Source organism: Lipotes vexillifer, unplaced genomic scaffold (assembly GCF_000442215.2).
Source record: "Lipotes vexillifer unplaced genomic scaffold, Lipotes_vexillifer_v1.1 scaffold1122, whole genome shotgun sequence".
NCBI classification, from domain to species: Eukaryota; Metazoa; Chordata; class Mammalia; order Artiodactyla; family Lipotidae; genus Lipotes; species Lipotes vexillifer.
Window position 1 is genome coordinate 1,631,159 of NW_006798649.1, and position 15,515 is coordinate 1,646,673.

General features: G+C 54.9%; 1 protein-coding gene across 1 annotated transcript in view; it reads left to right on the forward strand.

Annotated features, from left to right (window-relative positions):
- Positions 1-86: 86 nt before the first annotated feature.
- SLC60A1 (solute carrier family 60 member 1) overlaps positions 87-15,515 on the forward strand; it is a 25,496-nt gene continuing 10,067 nt past the window's right edge. Inside the window, exons 1-6 of the mRNA XM_007470687.1 lie at positions 87-316; positions 8,670-8,868; positions 9,547-9,807; positions 12,811-12,973; positions 13,419-13,534; positions 14,839-15,012. Coding sequence (XP_007470749.1) covers positions 87-316; positions 8,670-8,868; positions 9,547-9,807; positions 12,811-12,973; positions 13,419-13,534; positions 14,839-15,012 — 1,143 coding nt within the window. The remainder of the gene's footprint in view (positions 317-8,669; positions 8,869-9,546; positions 9,808-12,810; positions 12,974-13,418; positions 13,535-14,838; positions 15,013-15,515) is intronic.

A 15,515-nucleotide genomic window follows, 5' to 3' on the forward strand; every position in this document is an offset into this window, starting at 1 on the left:
GGCCTCCCCAGCCCTGCTGGCTCTCCCGCGGGCGAAGCGGCACTCGGCACCGCGCGCGCCCTGACCGGCAGCCGCCAGCCGGGACCATGGGCTGCGACGTCCGCGTGTCAGGGCTGCTCCGCCGCAACCTGCAGCCCACGCTCACCTACTGGAGCGTCTTCTTCAGCTTCGGCCTGTGCATCGCCTTCCTGGGGCCCACGCTGCTGGACCTGCGCTGCCAGACGCACAGCTCGCTGCCCCAGATCTCTTGGGTCTTCTTCTCGCAGCAGCTCTGCCTCCTGCTGGGCAGCGCCCTCGGGGGCGTCTTCAAGAGGACGTGAGTGCCCGGTCCGCGCGCCCGAGGGCCGCCGCCCCCGACCCTTCCGACCCTTCGCGCCACGCTCGTCTCTGCCCCCGCGGGGCTCGGGCCGCCGGTTGTCCCTGCCTTCTGGAAGGCAGCGACCACCCCTCCCCGCTACGCTAGCCATGCCCAGCCTTAGCTGGAGGGCTGCCTCCCTCCCCCACCCCAGCCCTCCCCGCAAAACGCTCTCTGGAGGCTGAAGGTGACTTGTGGATTGTTTATTTGCCTTCGCTCACCCCTGTGAGGGCATAGACTCAGCTCTCACCCCTCTTCTCCCACCCACACCCCGAGGAAGAGGGGTGAGGGAGTTTGCAGAGGTGGGAGGGTCGCCCTCTTGCACAGCAGACCTGAGGTTTGTCTGCAGCCCCTGCTGCCGGGGGTGGGCGACGGAATTGGAAGTGAGGTGGAAGGAGAGGGAGTGTCACCTCAGGGGCCGTGCCCAGTGCCAGAGCTGGCTGCGGCTGGACAGAGTGCCCTGGGGTGTGCTCCACTCAGACTCTCAGCTCCAGATCAGCTGACACAGGGTGTCCCTTCCCCTGGGCGGCCACGGGGCAGGTGGGTCCTGTGTGGTCCTGCTCCTCAGGGAGCCAGGGTTCCTGCATCGGCCCCTGGAGGTGGCACCCTTCTGCCTCTGAGACAAACAGGACCTTAGCACTTGGGTTCATGTAGGGGAGGCACAGGGTGACTCACCCATAGCTTAGTGAGGTGACACTCCAGCTCTGGTGCCAGGATCCCCCTCCGCTTTCCCCCACCCCATGTTACTCCTCCCTGGCCTCTGCCTGGCATGGCCCCGAGAGATGCCCCTTTGGATACCATTGCAGAGCCTTAATCTCCCGGCTCAAATTCGACAGGGCCACCTCCACGGAGCCCTTTGGAAAGGCAGTAGGATTCACTCTCCTAGTGCAACTGGGAGAGCAGACCCAAAGCAGGGGCTAGATGACTTGCAAGTCAGAGGCTGCTGGAGGTTTCCCTAGTCCTGGCTTCTGGCTGGGTGGTTTCCTGGACTGCATGGACTCAAGCAAGCAGATGCCTGGGAACAAAACCACAGCTGAAGCCTCTGGGGAGCCATTCTGCAGCAAGGGCTCTGCCCTTTGGCTCACTGCTAGAGGTATCTGTGAGGTGGGTTTCCCCCTCCACCTCACTTCTAGAGCTGATGGAGAGGAGCATAGGTGTCTGTACGTATAGACCCCACATTAAGCCACCCACCTGACAAAGCGTCAGTTAGGGAGTGATTATCCCCACTACCAAAATCCTCATGTAAACCCAAGTGTCCTCTTGAGAAGCAAGTCTCTGTGGGTTTTGTACAGGATTGCATGCATAGGGGACTCCGAAAATCTTAAGAAAAAGCTCCAGATCCTTTCTAATTCTGCCTAGAGGTTTAATTAGAAATCAGTCAGGGTATTTTTCTGGTTTTGTTTTCAAGTATTTTGACTTACAAAAGCTCCCTTACCTGGAACTTTTTAGGAGCCTGTGTAGTGCAAAGAACAGGGAAGGGAATGAGGATCATTCTAAATGGCAGGTTGGCATGCCAGGCTTTGTGAAAACAGCAGAGATACACAACAAGCTGGGCCAGCTCTTCCTTAACTTGCTTTGTGCCTCCCTCAGGGCTCCTTACTCAACGAGGGGCTCTGAACAGGCAGTGGAAAGGGTCTTGCCTCAGGAAACTGGCTCACAGAAAAGAATGATCACGGTAGCAATAATAACTAGCTTTATTGAGTGTTTAGGCGATGCCAGGCACTGCTCTTACTTAGTACCTCACTTGTATCAATTCATTTAACCTTCACAACAACCCTGTAGAGTAGTGCTATTATCTCCATTTTGTGCATAAGGAAGCTGAAGCACAAGGAGGTTGAGAAACTTGCCCCAGGCCACACAGCTATTAAGCTAGTGAGGATATGAACCCGCACATTTGTGTCTAGAACAAGATACTTCGGAAATCCCTCTTGCTTTTTCATAAAAAAGCAAGCTGACTCATAGTAGTCAGCTTCAACTCTGAAGGGTACAAGTTACAACCTATACTCACCAGGCAAAGGCATGGCATGAGTATCCCTGTGTGTACTCATGGGCTGAGTATTCCTGAGCTGACACTCCTGGGAAGGAAACTATGGGCCTCTGGGGCTTCGGGCTGGGATCTGAGGGGTGGGGGTAGAGTGGAGTAGGGGGAGTAGTCCCATCAGTGGTTCAGGTTTCAATTCTGAACCTCAGTCGTCCCACCGAAAGACAAAATGTCTTCAAGAACCTCTTCCCTTGGTTAAGAGCAAAGTAGACTTCAGTGGAAATAGAGGGACATCACAGGGGTGGCCTGTGTGTAGACAGGAGTCGTCACCCAGCTAGGGCTGGACAGCTTATCGCAATCCTCCATCCCCCAAAGCAAAGAGAATCTCCACCAGCCCTGAAACCAGCCTCTAGAGCTTGATTCCTTGGGGCTTCACCACAAGTTAAAATGCTAATACCACTGCTAGTGCTTTCAGCTTACGTGATTACTGCTGGTGCAGCTAGTCTGGTACTGCAGGAGGAGGGTTGGTTTAACAAATTGGGACGGGAGGGCCAGCTGTTGCGCGGGAGTGGGGAGCATTGCGGGATGACACACACCAGGGAGAGGAGGGTCAGAGCAGCACTCTCTCTCTAGGGTTCCTGCTCAAGTCCTGCCTACTCCTTGGCCCAGACTGAGTTCCAGGGCTGAGCAGGGTTTCTGGATGCCTCCAAAGGGACATGCATTAGAGGGACTGGGTGTAGAGAGCCTTGATGTTAGAGTGGGTGCAGAGGAGGGCAGGAGCCCTCCACTCAGGATGGGACCAGCTCTCTCTCTCTCTCTTCTGACATTGACAGAGATCTTGAAGGAGGCCACCACATGCAGGCCAAGAGGGAGAAGCGTGCAGTTAGGGCCAGAAAAACCTGGACTAGACCTTCCTTAGAAAAACCTTGCTTATAGAGAGCAGGAAGCCTTTCAGAGAAGAGACAAACCCAAAGCCACCTGGTTAGCAGGCTGTATAGATATGTGCTTTGTCAGATAGGAAAGAGGAGGGGTATTTAGACAAAAGGTTAGGGTTTTATTCCTGGTTTCATGGGGACCTGTTTAACCACCCTGGGCAGGTTGGGAGACCCCTTTATCTCAAAGGCATCAGGGCAGATAAATGGCTTTCAGAGTTTCCCCAACCTTTTCCCAGCCTCACCTGGGACTCTCTTCTGCACACATGCTCTTAAAGGAAGGCTTGAGTTCTTCTCTTTGCTATATTAACTATCTCTTTCTCTACCTTTCTTTTTTTCTCAATTTCCTGCAGCCCTGCCTTCCCAATGCCCACCTCTGACTCTCTCCTGCCCACTGCATGAAACCCGGTCTCCATGCAGTGTTCCCCAGGCCACTATCTGACCTACTTCCCCAGGATGCTGGCCCCCTGTGGTTCTGGGATCACAATACAAAAGCCAGTTCCCTTCTCTGAGCCAGACCCTGGTTAGTCTCCCATCTAGAAAGCCTCTGCCTCTCCCTCCAGCAGCTTGTCCACCTTTCAGCATGTAGCAAACGTGGGCTGAAGGTCTCCTAGGGGTCTGACACCAGACATGGTTCTTGCTTAAAAATCCATCTCTTCATGGGAGGCAGCATCTGACCCAGCAATTTCACTCCTAGATATATTCCTCAAGAACTGAAAACAGGTCCACACAAAAACTTATACAGGGGCTTCCCTGGTGGCGCAGTGGTTGAGAGTCCGCCTGCCGATGCAGGGGACACGGGTTCGTGCCCCGGTCCGGGAAGACCCCACATGCCGCAGAGCGGCTGGACCCGTGAGCCATGGCCTCTGAGCCTGCGCGTCGCTCCGCAACGGGAGAGGCCACAGCAGTGAGAGGCCCGCATACCGCAAAAACAAAAAACAAACAAAAAAAAAAACCTTATACATAAATGTTCATAGCAGCATTATTCATAATAGCCAAAAAGTGGAAACAAACCAAATGTTCATCAACGGATGGATGGGCAAACAAAATGTGGTCTCTCCACACAATGGAATATTATTCAGCCATAAAAAAGAATGAAGTGTACTGACTCATGCTATAACATGGGTGAACCTTGACAATGTTATGCTGAGTGAAAGAAGCCAGTCACAAAAGACCACATACTGTTATGGTGTCATTTATGTGAAAGGTCAGAGTAGGAAAATCTATAGAGGTAGAAAGTAGATGAGTAGTTTCCTAGGGCTGAGGGTGGGGTGCAGAGAGGAATGGGGAGTGACTGCTAATGGGGAAGGGATTTCTTTTGGGGCTGATGTAAATGCTCTAAATTTAGATTGTGGTGATGAGTTTCATAACTCTGAACACACTAAAAAAACCCATTGAGTTGTACACTTTGAATAGATTAATTTTATGGTATATAAATTATATTTCATTTTTTTTAATTAAAAAAATCTCAAAACTCATCCCACCCTTTAATTCGCTCATTGAACAAATCTCTCTTGAGCCAGACCCTGTTCTTGGGGTGAATATGACACAGGTCCCTACTCTAATGGAGCTTACATTCTGGAGGACCATTTTAATGAAATGAAGGAAATAAGGCGGGGTAAGGATGGAGAGTTACAGAGTTGGGGGTTACTTTGCTCAGTGGTCAGGGAAGGCCTCTCTGAGCTGACACCTGAATGACAGGAGAGAGCCATGCAAGCAAAGAACGTGGGGAGAGGTGTTCCAGGCAGACAGAGCTGCAAGTTTAACCAGTGTGTAAGGAGCACTCCCTGCGGGTCCAGCACCCATTGAGCCAGGAAACATCGTCATGCAAGGGTGCTCCCCTGATCTGAGTCTAACAGGGATCCCCCCCAAAGACAGGCTTCCTTGCTCCTCCTTCTGGGTCCCCCCAGCCTTAACAAAGGGTGTCAAACAAGCTGGGGTGTCAGTGTAGGGGGACCCAGTTAGAGGGGGACCTTTCCCCCTGCCCCTCCCTCAGTCTGTCACCCCTTCCCTCTCGCCCTGGCTTGCGCTGCAGTCTCCAGCCTGCCCTCACTCCCAGGGGGTGTCCTGTCCCCTGGTTCCTGTCCCGGGCCCCGCTCCTCTCTTGGGAGACTGCCGGACCCTTTTGGCGTGGAGGGGAGCTGGGGATGCCTCTGACCCCTCCTGGTTCTGCATTCTGCCCCTTTCTCTGGTCCTTCAGGGAAGGAGATTATCCAGGGTGGACAGGGGGAATCCCTGGAGGTAAAAATGTGAGGAGAATGTGAGTGCCGCCCTGGGGTCGCTCACCCCGGTGGCATGGGGCTGGCCCGCAGCAGCATTCTTCCCCACCCCTGGGCAGCGGAGGGCTGGACAGCTGGCTGACATCTTACTGTTTTGCTCAAGCCCTTCCCCTGCTTTGGAGCCTAGCAGCCCCTCCTCTTATCACAGAACCAGGAAGGCCAGAGCAGGCACCCATGGCAGGACAAGGTGATCACGTGTGCCCTCTGGGTAAGGCAAAGCACCGGGGCTGACAGGTCCGCAGTGTGCTCAAGGTCACACAGCCAGCTGGCGGGGCAGGCACCTGGCTCCCTGCTCTCCCTTGCCCGTTTGCACCTAACGTGTGGAGCCGTTAATAATAACAAAACACACCACTGTAAAGCAATTATACTCCAATAAAGATGTAAAAAAAAAAAAAAAAGTAACCTGGACGTTTCTCAGGCTTCCTGAGGAAGGGTTCCCTAGACTGTCTTGGGGGAGTGGGGCCCTTCCTCTCATTGGCCTGAATTAACGTCAGAACCCAGGGCCAGGGGAGGGACGTTCCACGACACCACGCTGGCCTTTTGCTGGATTGGGAGTCAGAAACTGGGTCCCCACTCAGCATTACTCGCTCTCTTCCCTGTCTGGGCCGGCTTCCTGATCTGTAAAATGGGGGGTAGGACTCTTTGGTCCTCGATACCACTCTGGCAGTCAGAGGGTCTGGCATCAGGAATGGGTGGGGCGGGGGTGTCGGGCAGGAGCTGGCTCCAGTTCTCTGACCCTTTCTGCCCAGTGAGCCTACTTCTCTGGGCCTGATGACGCTCTTTGGGGCAGCCCAGGGCCTGCAGGGAGCGGGTAAGCTTCCAGTGAGTGAGCACAGGAGGACCGACTGTAACATCTCACTCCCTCTGCAGGCAGCCTCTCGAGGCAGTGCTTCATATCCCTGATTTACAGCAGAGCACCTGAGGCTCAGAAAGGCTAAGTGTTAAGTGGCTTGCTGTGAGCCGCCCGCTGGGAAGTGGCAGAGGTGGGCCTAGGACCAGTCTTCAGATTACAAATCCCACCACATCCGTGCTGCCAAAGCTGCAATGACATTATTATTCTATAATTTTCAATTACCCACTTTCCTGGAAGGGGCCATTGACCAAACCATTAAGTGACCAAGACAATTAGTGTATTTCAGTCTGGCTCTGAGATGTGTCTAGGACTCCTTTTTTCTTGGCAACAACATACCATTCTAAAGAAACTTGTTCAGACTGATTTTTGGATTGACCAGGCACAGCCCCGCTGAAACAACTGGGGAGGATGGGCAGCCTGGGATCCAAACCCAGGGTTCGTTGTGGTGCGGCTGTCCCCATTTACTGGGAACAGGTCTCCATCTCCCTCGCCCCCCAAACCTGCTCACCCCGCCCGATACCCCAGGAACGCAGCTGGCAGGCTGCAAGTTCAAACCACAGCCCTGGGGTTGGCAGGAGTCACAGGGAGGGGACTTCCCAAGCCAGCCTCCCTCCAGCCTCTCCTTTCCTCCTGTTCTCTTTTTATCCCTCCCTCCTGCCTGTCACTGGGCCTGATAATGAAAGAGCCCCCTTTGGGCACCGAGTGTCCTTCTCTGGAATAACAAGCTGAGAGGGTACCAATTGGAGAGAGGAGAGGCCTGGACAGGGCTGCCCACTGGCCACCAGCCCTTCCCAAACCCCATCCCCGTCTCCTGAGCCTCCTTCTATTCCAGTCAGCACCTTCCTGGCAACTTGGCCCGCTAGATTCTTTATCTCGTTACCTCTGTCTCTGGCTCTCTCTCTCTCTCACCCCCATACTATCCCACATCAGCCTCCGAACAGTCTCTAGTCCCTTTCTCCAGGCCATGCTGTGTGGGGTGATGAGACAGGCCTTTCTCAAGCATTCCCATTTCACTAGCAACATCCAGAAACCCTGGATCAAACACCTCAGGGCCAAACACAGTCCAGACCTGGGGTCCCACAATGAACAGGATACAGCAGATGCCTTGGGAAGCTTACGACAGAGCCAGCAGTTATCTGGAAGCAGTTGGAGTTCCCATAACACCAGCAGAGGGTCCACTGGGGGCTTATGTTCTAGTGGCTACAGCTGTTTGCCATTGCTTCCTAAGACCAAGGCTCTGAAGAATCTGGCCTCATGCTCCCTGGCTGCTCAGCTTGGCTGGGTCTGTTTCCCAGCATCAGCCTTTTTACACACACACACACACACACACACACACACACACACACGTGCACACTCCTCCATGGGAAAGCAGCATGGCATAGGGAACAGCAAGTCAGAAGCCCTGGGTTTGGGTCAAGGATCTGTCTGCTACTTTCTTAGCCCTTCTCAGCCTCAGTTTACTCGTGGGTCACACGAGGCACAATTGCAAGGTCTACCTCACAGCGTTGTCACGTACACCAAATGTCTTGGACCCTGTAAACAAGTGTTCGTTGTTTTCATGTACCCTGTAATGTTAGTTCTCCTTTCTTTTCCCACACCTTCCCACAGCTCTTGCCTATCTCAGTTTACTGATCCCAGGTCCCGTGCCCTCAGGACTGTGCTACAGGACTGGTTAACCACTCTCATCCAGGTTTTTCAGGGCAATAATGATAATGTATTAATTCTTCAAGAGAGCATTTTTGTACTTGGGGTGTTGGTGCTTTACCGTGAAGTGGTGAGTGAGGTTGTGGCAGTGTCAGGCCCATGTAGCAGCTCAGTGGGGGGAACACTTGAGGGGGAGATGGGGACCCTCTTGCTATCCCTGAAGTCAGGCCACCCAGGAGGCTGCCTAGTCGATCTTGTGCGGGGAAAGGAAGGGGAAAGAGAGAGCTATTCTGAGAGGCCTGTCGATTGTATCAGCCTGCAGAGGTGTGCGCATCGCCTCTGTGCCAGTACCAATGAGACAGGCCACCAGGTAGCAGGAAGCAGAAACGCATGAAACTTGGTGAGCAGCCCAGGCTGTCAGTGCTGGAGGCCGGCAGAGCCCACGACCCATAGCTAACAAGTGACAGAGCTTCTGCCACAGCTCCCTTTGCCCTTGGACCAGAGGCGGAAGGGAAGTGTCTCGGCTTCCCCGGGGGCCACCCAGTGAGTGGAGGACGGGGGGTGGGGGGTCTCCCTTCGAAGGGCTCCGGCCCCCCTCCACTGACCGCACCCTCTGCTACTGCAGCCTGGCCCAGTCGTTATGGGCCCTCTTCACCTCTTCTCTGGCCATCTCCCTGGTGTTCGCCGCCATCCCCTTCTGCCGAGACGTGAAGGTGCTGGCCTCAGTCATGGCGCTGGCGGGCCTGGCCATGGGCTGCATCGACACCGTGGCCAACATGCAGCTGGTGAGGATCTACCAGAAGGACTCAGCGGTCTTCCTCCAGGTGAGCCCCCAGCAGGCGTGGGGCTGGGGGCGGGCAGGGCACAGGGGAGCTCCCTCAGCCTTCTCCCCCGGGCCAGGCATCTCCTCCCCGAGACCAGGACGGTGACCCAGAAAGGGTAGCAGGGTCGAGTTCAGTGTGACCGTTTCCAGCTGGACCATACTGGGCCATTATCTCTGGACTCAGGTCTCTTCATCTCTAAAATGGAGTGATGATCCTGGCCTGCAGGTGGTCAGAGGAATCTAAGTGCTAATGAGAAAAGGTTCTTTGTAAGTTGGAAAGGGCGTGATGGAAGGACTTGGTGTTTTCTCTCATCTGCTCCTCTCCCTGTGTTTCTTCTTCCTTCCTTCTCCCAGTTACCCAGGATTCCAGTCCAGCCGTTCCCTTTATTAAGCCCCGTTCCCTGTGGGGCGTTAACTGGTGGATGCTAACTTGGGAACAGCCCCCAGCTGGTGGTTAAGCTTTGGGAAAGAAGAGAGAGGGAGGGGTTGGTCACTGGTGACAGGTCACTGTCACCAAGTTATCCCAGGCAGGAAGGTGGTGACAGGAGCTTCACTCCTCACCTCTCTTGCCTCCCACCCTACTGCTCCCAGGCAGGGGCTCCCCAGATGGGACACAAGGTGGGGGGCAGGCAAAGCCTGAGTCATGCCTCCACCCACCCCGATTCTCTTCCCTTCCCAGGTTCTCCATTTCTTTGTGGGCTTTGGTGCACTGCTGAGCCCCCTTATTGCTGACCCCTTTCTGTCTGAGGCCAACTGCTTGCCTACCAATAGAACAGCCAACACCACCTCCGGCAGCCACCTGTTCCATGCCTCCAGGGTCCTGGCCCACCACCATACTGGGGCCCAGCCTTGGTCCAACCAGACGCTCCCTGGGCTGACCCCACAGGACGGGGCAGGGGCCCGCGTGTCCTACGCCTTCTGGATCATGGCTCTGATCAATGTGAGTGCCACTGGGGCAGGGCTGGGTGGGGACAGTGGACAGTCACCCATAGCAGTCCATACCAGCTCCCAGTACAGTTTCTTCTGTTTCTGAGAAACATACTAGGGCTGAGATATGCCTTCAGGAAGGCAAGAAGAGGGGAGGACTGACCCCCGGGGATTCACCTGAACACGGGGCTGCAGGAGATCACCTCTAAGGTCCTTCAGTTGTGACATCCTGGGATTGCGATTCTCAAGGGAGGTGAAACAGTGAGCAATGAGATCAGGGTCAACTTCCAAGTCATCAGAGGTTCCCTGGGGAACCAGCTCTTTTACTCCAAGGCCAGTAGACCCTGGGACAGAGCCCTGCAGGACGTACCAGGCTCTTCTCCAGGGTCCTCAATCACTGGTGGGATTCTCCTGTGCCTGCTGTGAGGTGGCCCTCTGTGGAGGCTGGAGGATAGACAAGATGACCTCCAAGGGACCCTGCCTGCCAAGGCTGCCCTGGTGGGAGCAGAACAGGGAGACCACGTCACTGTGTCTGGGTCAGATACCAAGGCCCTCAGCACCCCAGCTCTCATCCTGCCCTGCTAAGTCAGGACTGACTCTGGTCTCTGGCTGGAAACCTCCTCTGGTGCCCTGCGGCCCAAGTTAGCCCAGGCTGGGGCCAGAGGGAGAGGTGGGACACACTCCCTGCCAGCTCCTCTCCAGCTTGGGAAGAATGGTCGTGAACACCAGCAGCATGCGCACTGGGGTGAGGAGTATTCCAAGTGGCCATCCACCTGGCTATGGGATGGAGGTGCCACATGGTTTGTCACCCCAACTTGGAGTCTGTCTTTGCTCTAGGCAGACTTGTTACCTACCCCTCCTGAGGCAGGCAGGCTGGGCCTCAGAGTGATGCTATACACGTAGCATTGAAAGAGGCCTTTGAGGGCACCCAGTCCCATTTAAACATCAGGGCAGGAGTGTCATACCATCACTAGCTCAAGGGCCTGATGAAGGGCTAGTAAGAGGCTTGGCCAGGCTGGAACCCTGACCCCCAGCACAAGCCCCTAACAGCTGCCCTATAGTCACTGCTCATTTTCCCTTCTCTTTTGTAACTTGCCCTGTACGAGATTCTTCACTGGGGGCTCTGAAAGACATACCCCTCTCCCTCTGCTCCTTTTCCTTTCTGCCCATGCCCATCATTGTTTTGGAAACAATGCAGCTTTGGGCCTGTGCCCTCCACAGGGGACCTACGAAGGCAAAGAGCACTGTCCGTACAATGTCAAGGCTGAGACTCTGGGACCAGGAAGCCGGAAGGTCCAGCCAGCTTAAGCGTGAGGTCTGTTTTCTCTTGCCCCATGAGGTGCAGACTGGAGGCACTTTGTTTGCTGCAGGATTTCCGGACTTTTTCCATTGGTTTGTGTCTGAAGATAAACAGCCCACCCCAGAAGAGAATGGGCTGTGCATGCATGTGGGCAAAACACATTCACACAGGCCAGCCCACCTGGCATTCTCTGACTTTTAAGGTAGAGCCCACCTTCCCTGAATGGGCTTCTCATAAAGATCCGGTGTGTTCCTGCCAGCAACGTCAGCCAATCCTCTGTGAAGTCCTTCCCACCACCCACCTCCCTGGAGAGCCCAACCTGCGTGAGCACACCTCTTTTACAGCTGTTTCCCCTTGGCCTTCCCCCAGGCTTTCTGCTACCACAGGCCTCTGCGTGTGGGTTTCCTGTTTCTCCCATCAGACTGCAGGGAGGGCTTCACCTCCCTCATCAGACCCAGGACTCCTGAGGGCAGAGGCTGTCCTGTCCATTCAGACCAGATTTATGGCTCTAATGCTGCTGGGGTGTGTCTGACTTATTTATAAGTGGAGGGAAGCTCCCAAGGTGCCCACAGGGAGGTGTCAGCACAGAGGTGGCATTCAGGTGACTTGGGAAAATGTCTATGCGAGCCAGCCTTCCTCCAGGCGACGGGGAGGCTTCCCCAGGGCAGCACTAGGCAGGCGCTGGCAGCCCCCTGATGTCCGTCTACCAGGCCAGCTTCGCCTGCCAGCCCAGAGGAGCCCATTAGCCCCTGGGACACTTACACAGTTCCCTGGGCGTCCTCTCTTTCTGAAGCAAAAGGAGCTGGGATGAAGTTGCAGCAGGAAGGGCAGAGGTTAGATTTGATGAAGAGCATCCTGGCAGCGAGGGTGGTTAGACACAGGCAAGGCACCTGAGGGAGGTGGTGAAGGCTTCTCCAGGCGACCTCAGGAACAGGAGACATTTCCCATTACTCTGGGGAGTTCATAAAACTGAAGCGGCTTAACATAAATATCAGTGAACATGACACTGGGCTCTGCATGTGTGTTGCTCACAGCATGCATTTTTCAACCCAGAGGAGTCCCCGTCTCTGTTTTCCCTGAGGATAGCCTCTGTACCTTCATAAGGTATAACAATCACCCAGAACAGCCCCTGACATGGAGATGGCACTGGCCAGAATCAGGTTGCCCGGGCGCCAGTCTAGCGCTGCCTCAAGTCAGCTGTGTGACCGGCACTAATGTTATGACTTAGTTATGACTAAGTAATAACTTTGAGCCTCAGTTGCCCCACCTGGAAAATGGAGTTAATGATTTCCCCCCAGCACGTTTTACAGAACAAAAGCCAAACTTCTTTGTAAAGCATCACATGCTCTGCCAGCATGAATGAGTGTGAGGGGCCCTGCTCCAGCCCTGCCCAGGACAAGGGTATTAGAAAGGAGTTTAGCACCTCCTGTGCCAGCAGAGGCCCGGTGTGAGTCCAAGCTTTGCATGTGACAAGTACCTGTCTTTTCAGGGAAATGACTGTGGTTAAAGTCTGGCAGCAATTACACCAAGCCTGCCCAGGTATAATTGCACCTGGCTGTATTTCCCAGGTGGGCACCCTGGGAAAAGAGCTGTCTTCTCCCAGGACTGTGCAGACATTTGCCACACAGCCACGTGGAGGTGTATGTGGCAGGCCAGGCATGGGAAATGGGGACCCTAACGGGAACAGGGCTCTCCTGACCCTCTGCCCACCCCCAGCTCCCGGTGCCCATGGCTGTGCTGTATCTGCTGTCCAAAGAGCGGCTGCTGACCTGCTGCCCTCAGAGGAGGCCCCTACTCCTGTCTGCAGATGAGCTCACCCTGGAGACGCAGCCTCCTGAGAAGGAAGACACTTCCTCGCTGCCCCCTAAGTTTCACCCAGGTGGGGGCTCTAATGAACTCTCAGGCTCATGGCCCCATACCGAGGCTTCCCTGGTAAGCCCTCCTGCCCAGAGGGAGAATGTAGATCACAGGTGAGAATGGTTGGGGAAGAACCCTTGGCACTGCTGGTCTCGGGAGGCAGGAGATGGAACAAACTGGCCAAGAGGATGAGGAAGGCAGACTTCTGGCTCCAGCCTGCATTCTACCTAACCCCTCCTGTGTGACCCTGGGCAAGTTACCTGACCTCTCTGAGCCTTGCTTCCAACAGCACTGTGAGATGGACAGGGGCTGTTCCTAATAGATAGTTGGAAGCTGGAGAAGGTGGGAGGCAGTAAGTGGTCTCCCCTCTGCCAGGGCTCTCCTGACTGCCGGCCACCGTCCCTGGGTGCGCAGAGGAAGGGAGCAGGAGCTGAGACCTGTCCCTGCTCTTCTCGTATGTCATCCAGGGCACGAGGACCTGTTCCGCTGCTGCCAGAGGAAGAACTTCAAAGGAGTCCCTTCTTCTTTCTTCGCCATCCACATCACAGCTGCCCTGGTCCTGTTCATGACCGACGGCTTGACGGTGAGCCTGCCCTCGGACGGTGTCCCTTATTGGGCACCCCCTTGCGCCCCCTGAGCCTCAAGTCTGGGGATGGTAAGAGAAAGGAGGAACGTCAAGGTTTCCTAGAGACCTCACCTGTACTACAGTGGGCCAAAAATTTAAACCAAGCACAAGTCCCAGGGGAGAGTCTCTCCAGAATTGAATACAGCCCCTTGGAACTGTGGTCTCCTGTCTCATTCAGTTGTTTTTATTTTCATGAACTCTGTGGACAGGGGCCTCTGGTTTGTTTCTGAGTGTAGGCTCCCCACATTTTTTACCTTTTTTTTTTTTTTTTTTTTTTTTGTGGTACGCGGGCCTCTCACCGCCACGGCCCCTCCCGTTACGGAGCACAGGCTCTGGACGCGCAGGCCCAGTGGCCATTGCCCACGGGCCCAGCAGCTCCGAGGCATGCGAGATCCTCCCGGACCGGGGCACAAACCCGTGTCCACCGCATTGGCAGGCAGACTCCCAACCACTGCGCCACCAGGGAAGCCCCAGCCCCACATTTTTTAAAGGGGCAGTGCCCTCTTCCCCCAGGTAGAGGTCATGCCATGTAAACTCTACGGCACTCTGCTTCCTGCAATACATTCGAAGCCTGGGCTTCTCGAGCCACGTGGTAAACAAACTGCAGGCGGGATCTGGGCCCAGCTATTCAGTCCACTAGTGACCTCTGTTACTCTGTTTAGTGCCTTTTTCCAGAAATCTCTAAGGATTAGGACAGTTTTGAATGGCTGATTGATTAACTGGTTGCCATATGAGGGACTCTCCAAAGAAAAGGCCCTAAAAACCTAGATGACCTGGTGGAAAGTACTCGTGACGGTACTGGTTGACTTCCAACTCTCAGTGTGACCTTGGGCAATTCACTTCCCTCTGCCCTCTCATCTGTAAAATGAGATGCCTATACACACCTTTTTTTCAGCTGCAGCACCCTTCCTTCAACAAAAAACCTTCTGTGGAATCCTCATAAATAAGGCATGTAGTGGAACTCTGCTCTAGTTGAAGCGGGGAGCAGGACCTGCATGACCAGACCCTTCGGGACTCCCATAGGGACCCAGAGACACCTTCCTGGATCCCCTAGCTCCTGCAGGCACCATCTGTAAGCTGTGGTGCCCAGGTTCCACTCTCAGCTCAGGCCTGTGTGTGCCGCATGGTCTTGGCTCCAAGCCCACCCCTAAGCCTCTAGCAGCAGGACCAGTCCCTGCCAGCCCACACCACACCTGCCCCAGCTAGGCCTCCTCTGCGGGGGTACGCTGCAGGTGTGCTCAGCAGGACCTGTCTCCCCACAGGGGGCATACTCCGCCTTTGTGTACAGCTATGCAGTAGAGAAACCACTGTCTGTGGGACACAAGGTGGCCGGTTACCTCCCCAGCCTCTTCTGGGGCTTCATCACTCTGGGTCGGCTCATCTCCATTCCCATCTCCTCAAGAGTGAAGCCAGCTACCATGGTTTTCGTCAATGTGGTAAGTGGCCTCCTTTCACTTTTTGGAGACCCAGAAGAACCATTCACTCCTGGCCCTAGCACTGCCCCAGGACATTTGTTCAGAACTGGACTCTGCCAGCAGGTGAGAAATGTAGAAGTGGAGGGAAGAGAGGAGAGGGGAGGGATGCTGGTGGGGAGGGATGGAAATCCAAGGGGTGGAGCCTACTCGTGCGACCTTGGAAAAGTCCTTTCCCCTCTGTGGGCCTCTGATTTTGTACCCATGGAAGAAAGGGGCTGTAGGAGACGATTAGTGCCGTGTCTGGAGCAGATCCCAGCTGACAGCCTGCAAGGAGTAGAGAGAAGCAGGTGCTGGCCTTGATCCTCCCTTGTTCACCTTGGTGCCCAGCTGGTCAGAGCCCTATGGCCAGTGGAGGGCAGGGATCCCTTGGCCTTCAGAATCACCATCTCTGGGCTGGGACCTGGGAATTTACATCTTGCAGCTCTCCCAGATTATTCTCTTTTTTTTTTTTTTTTTTTTTTGGG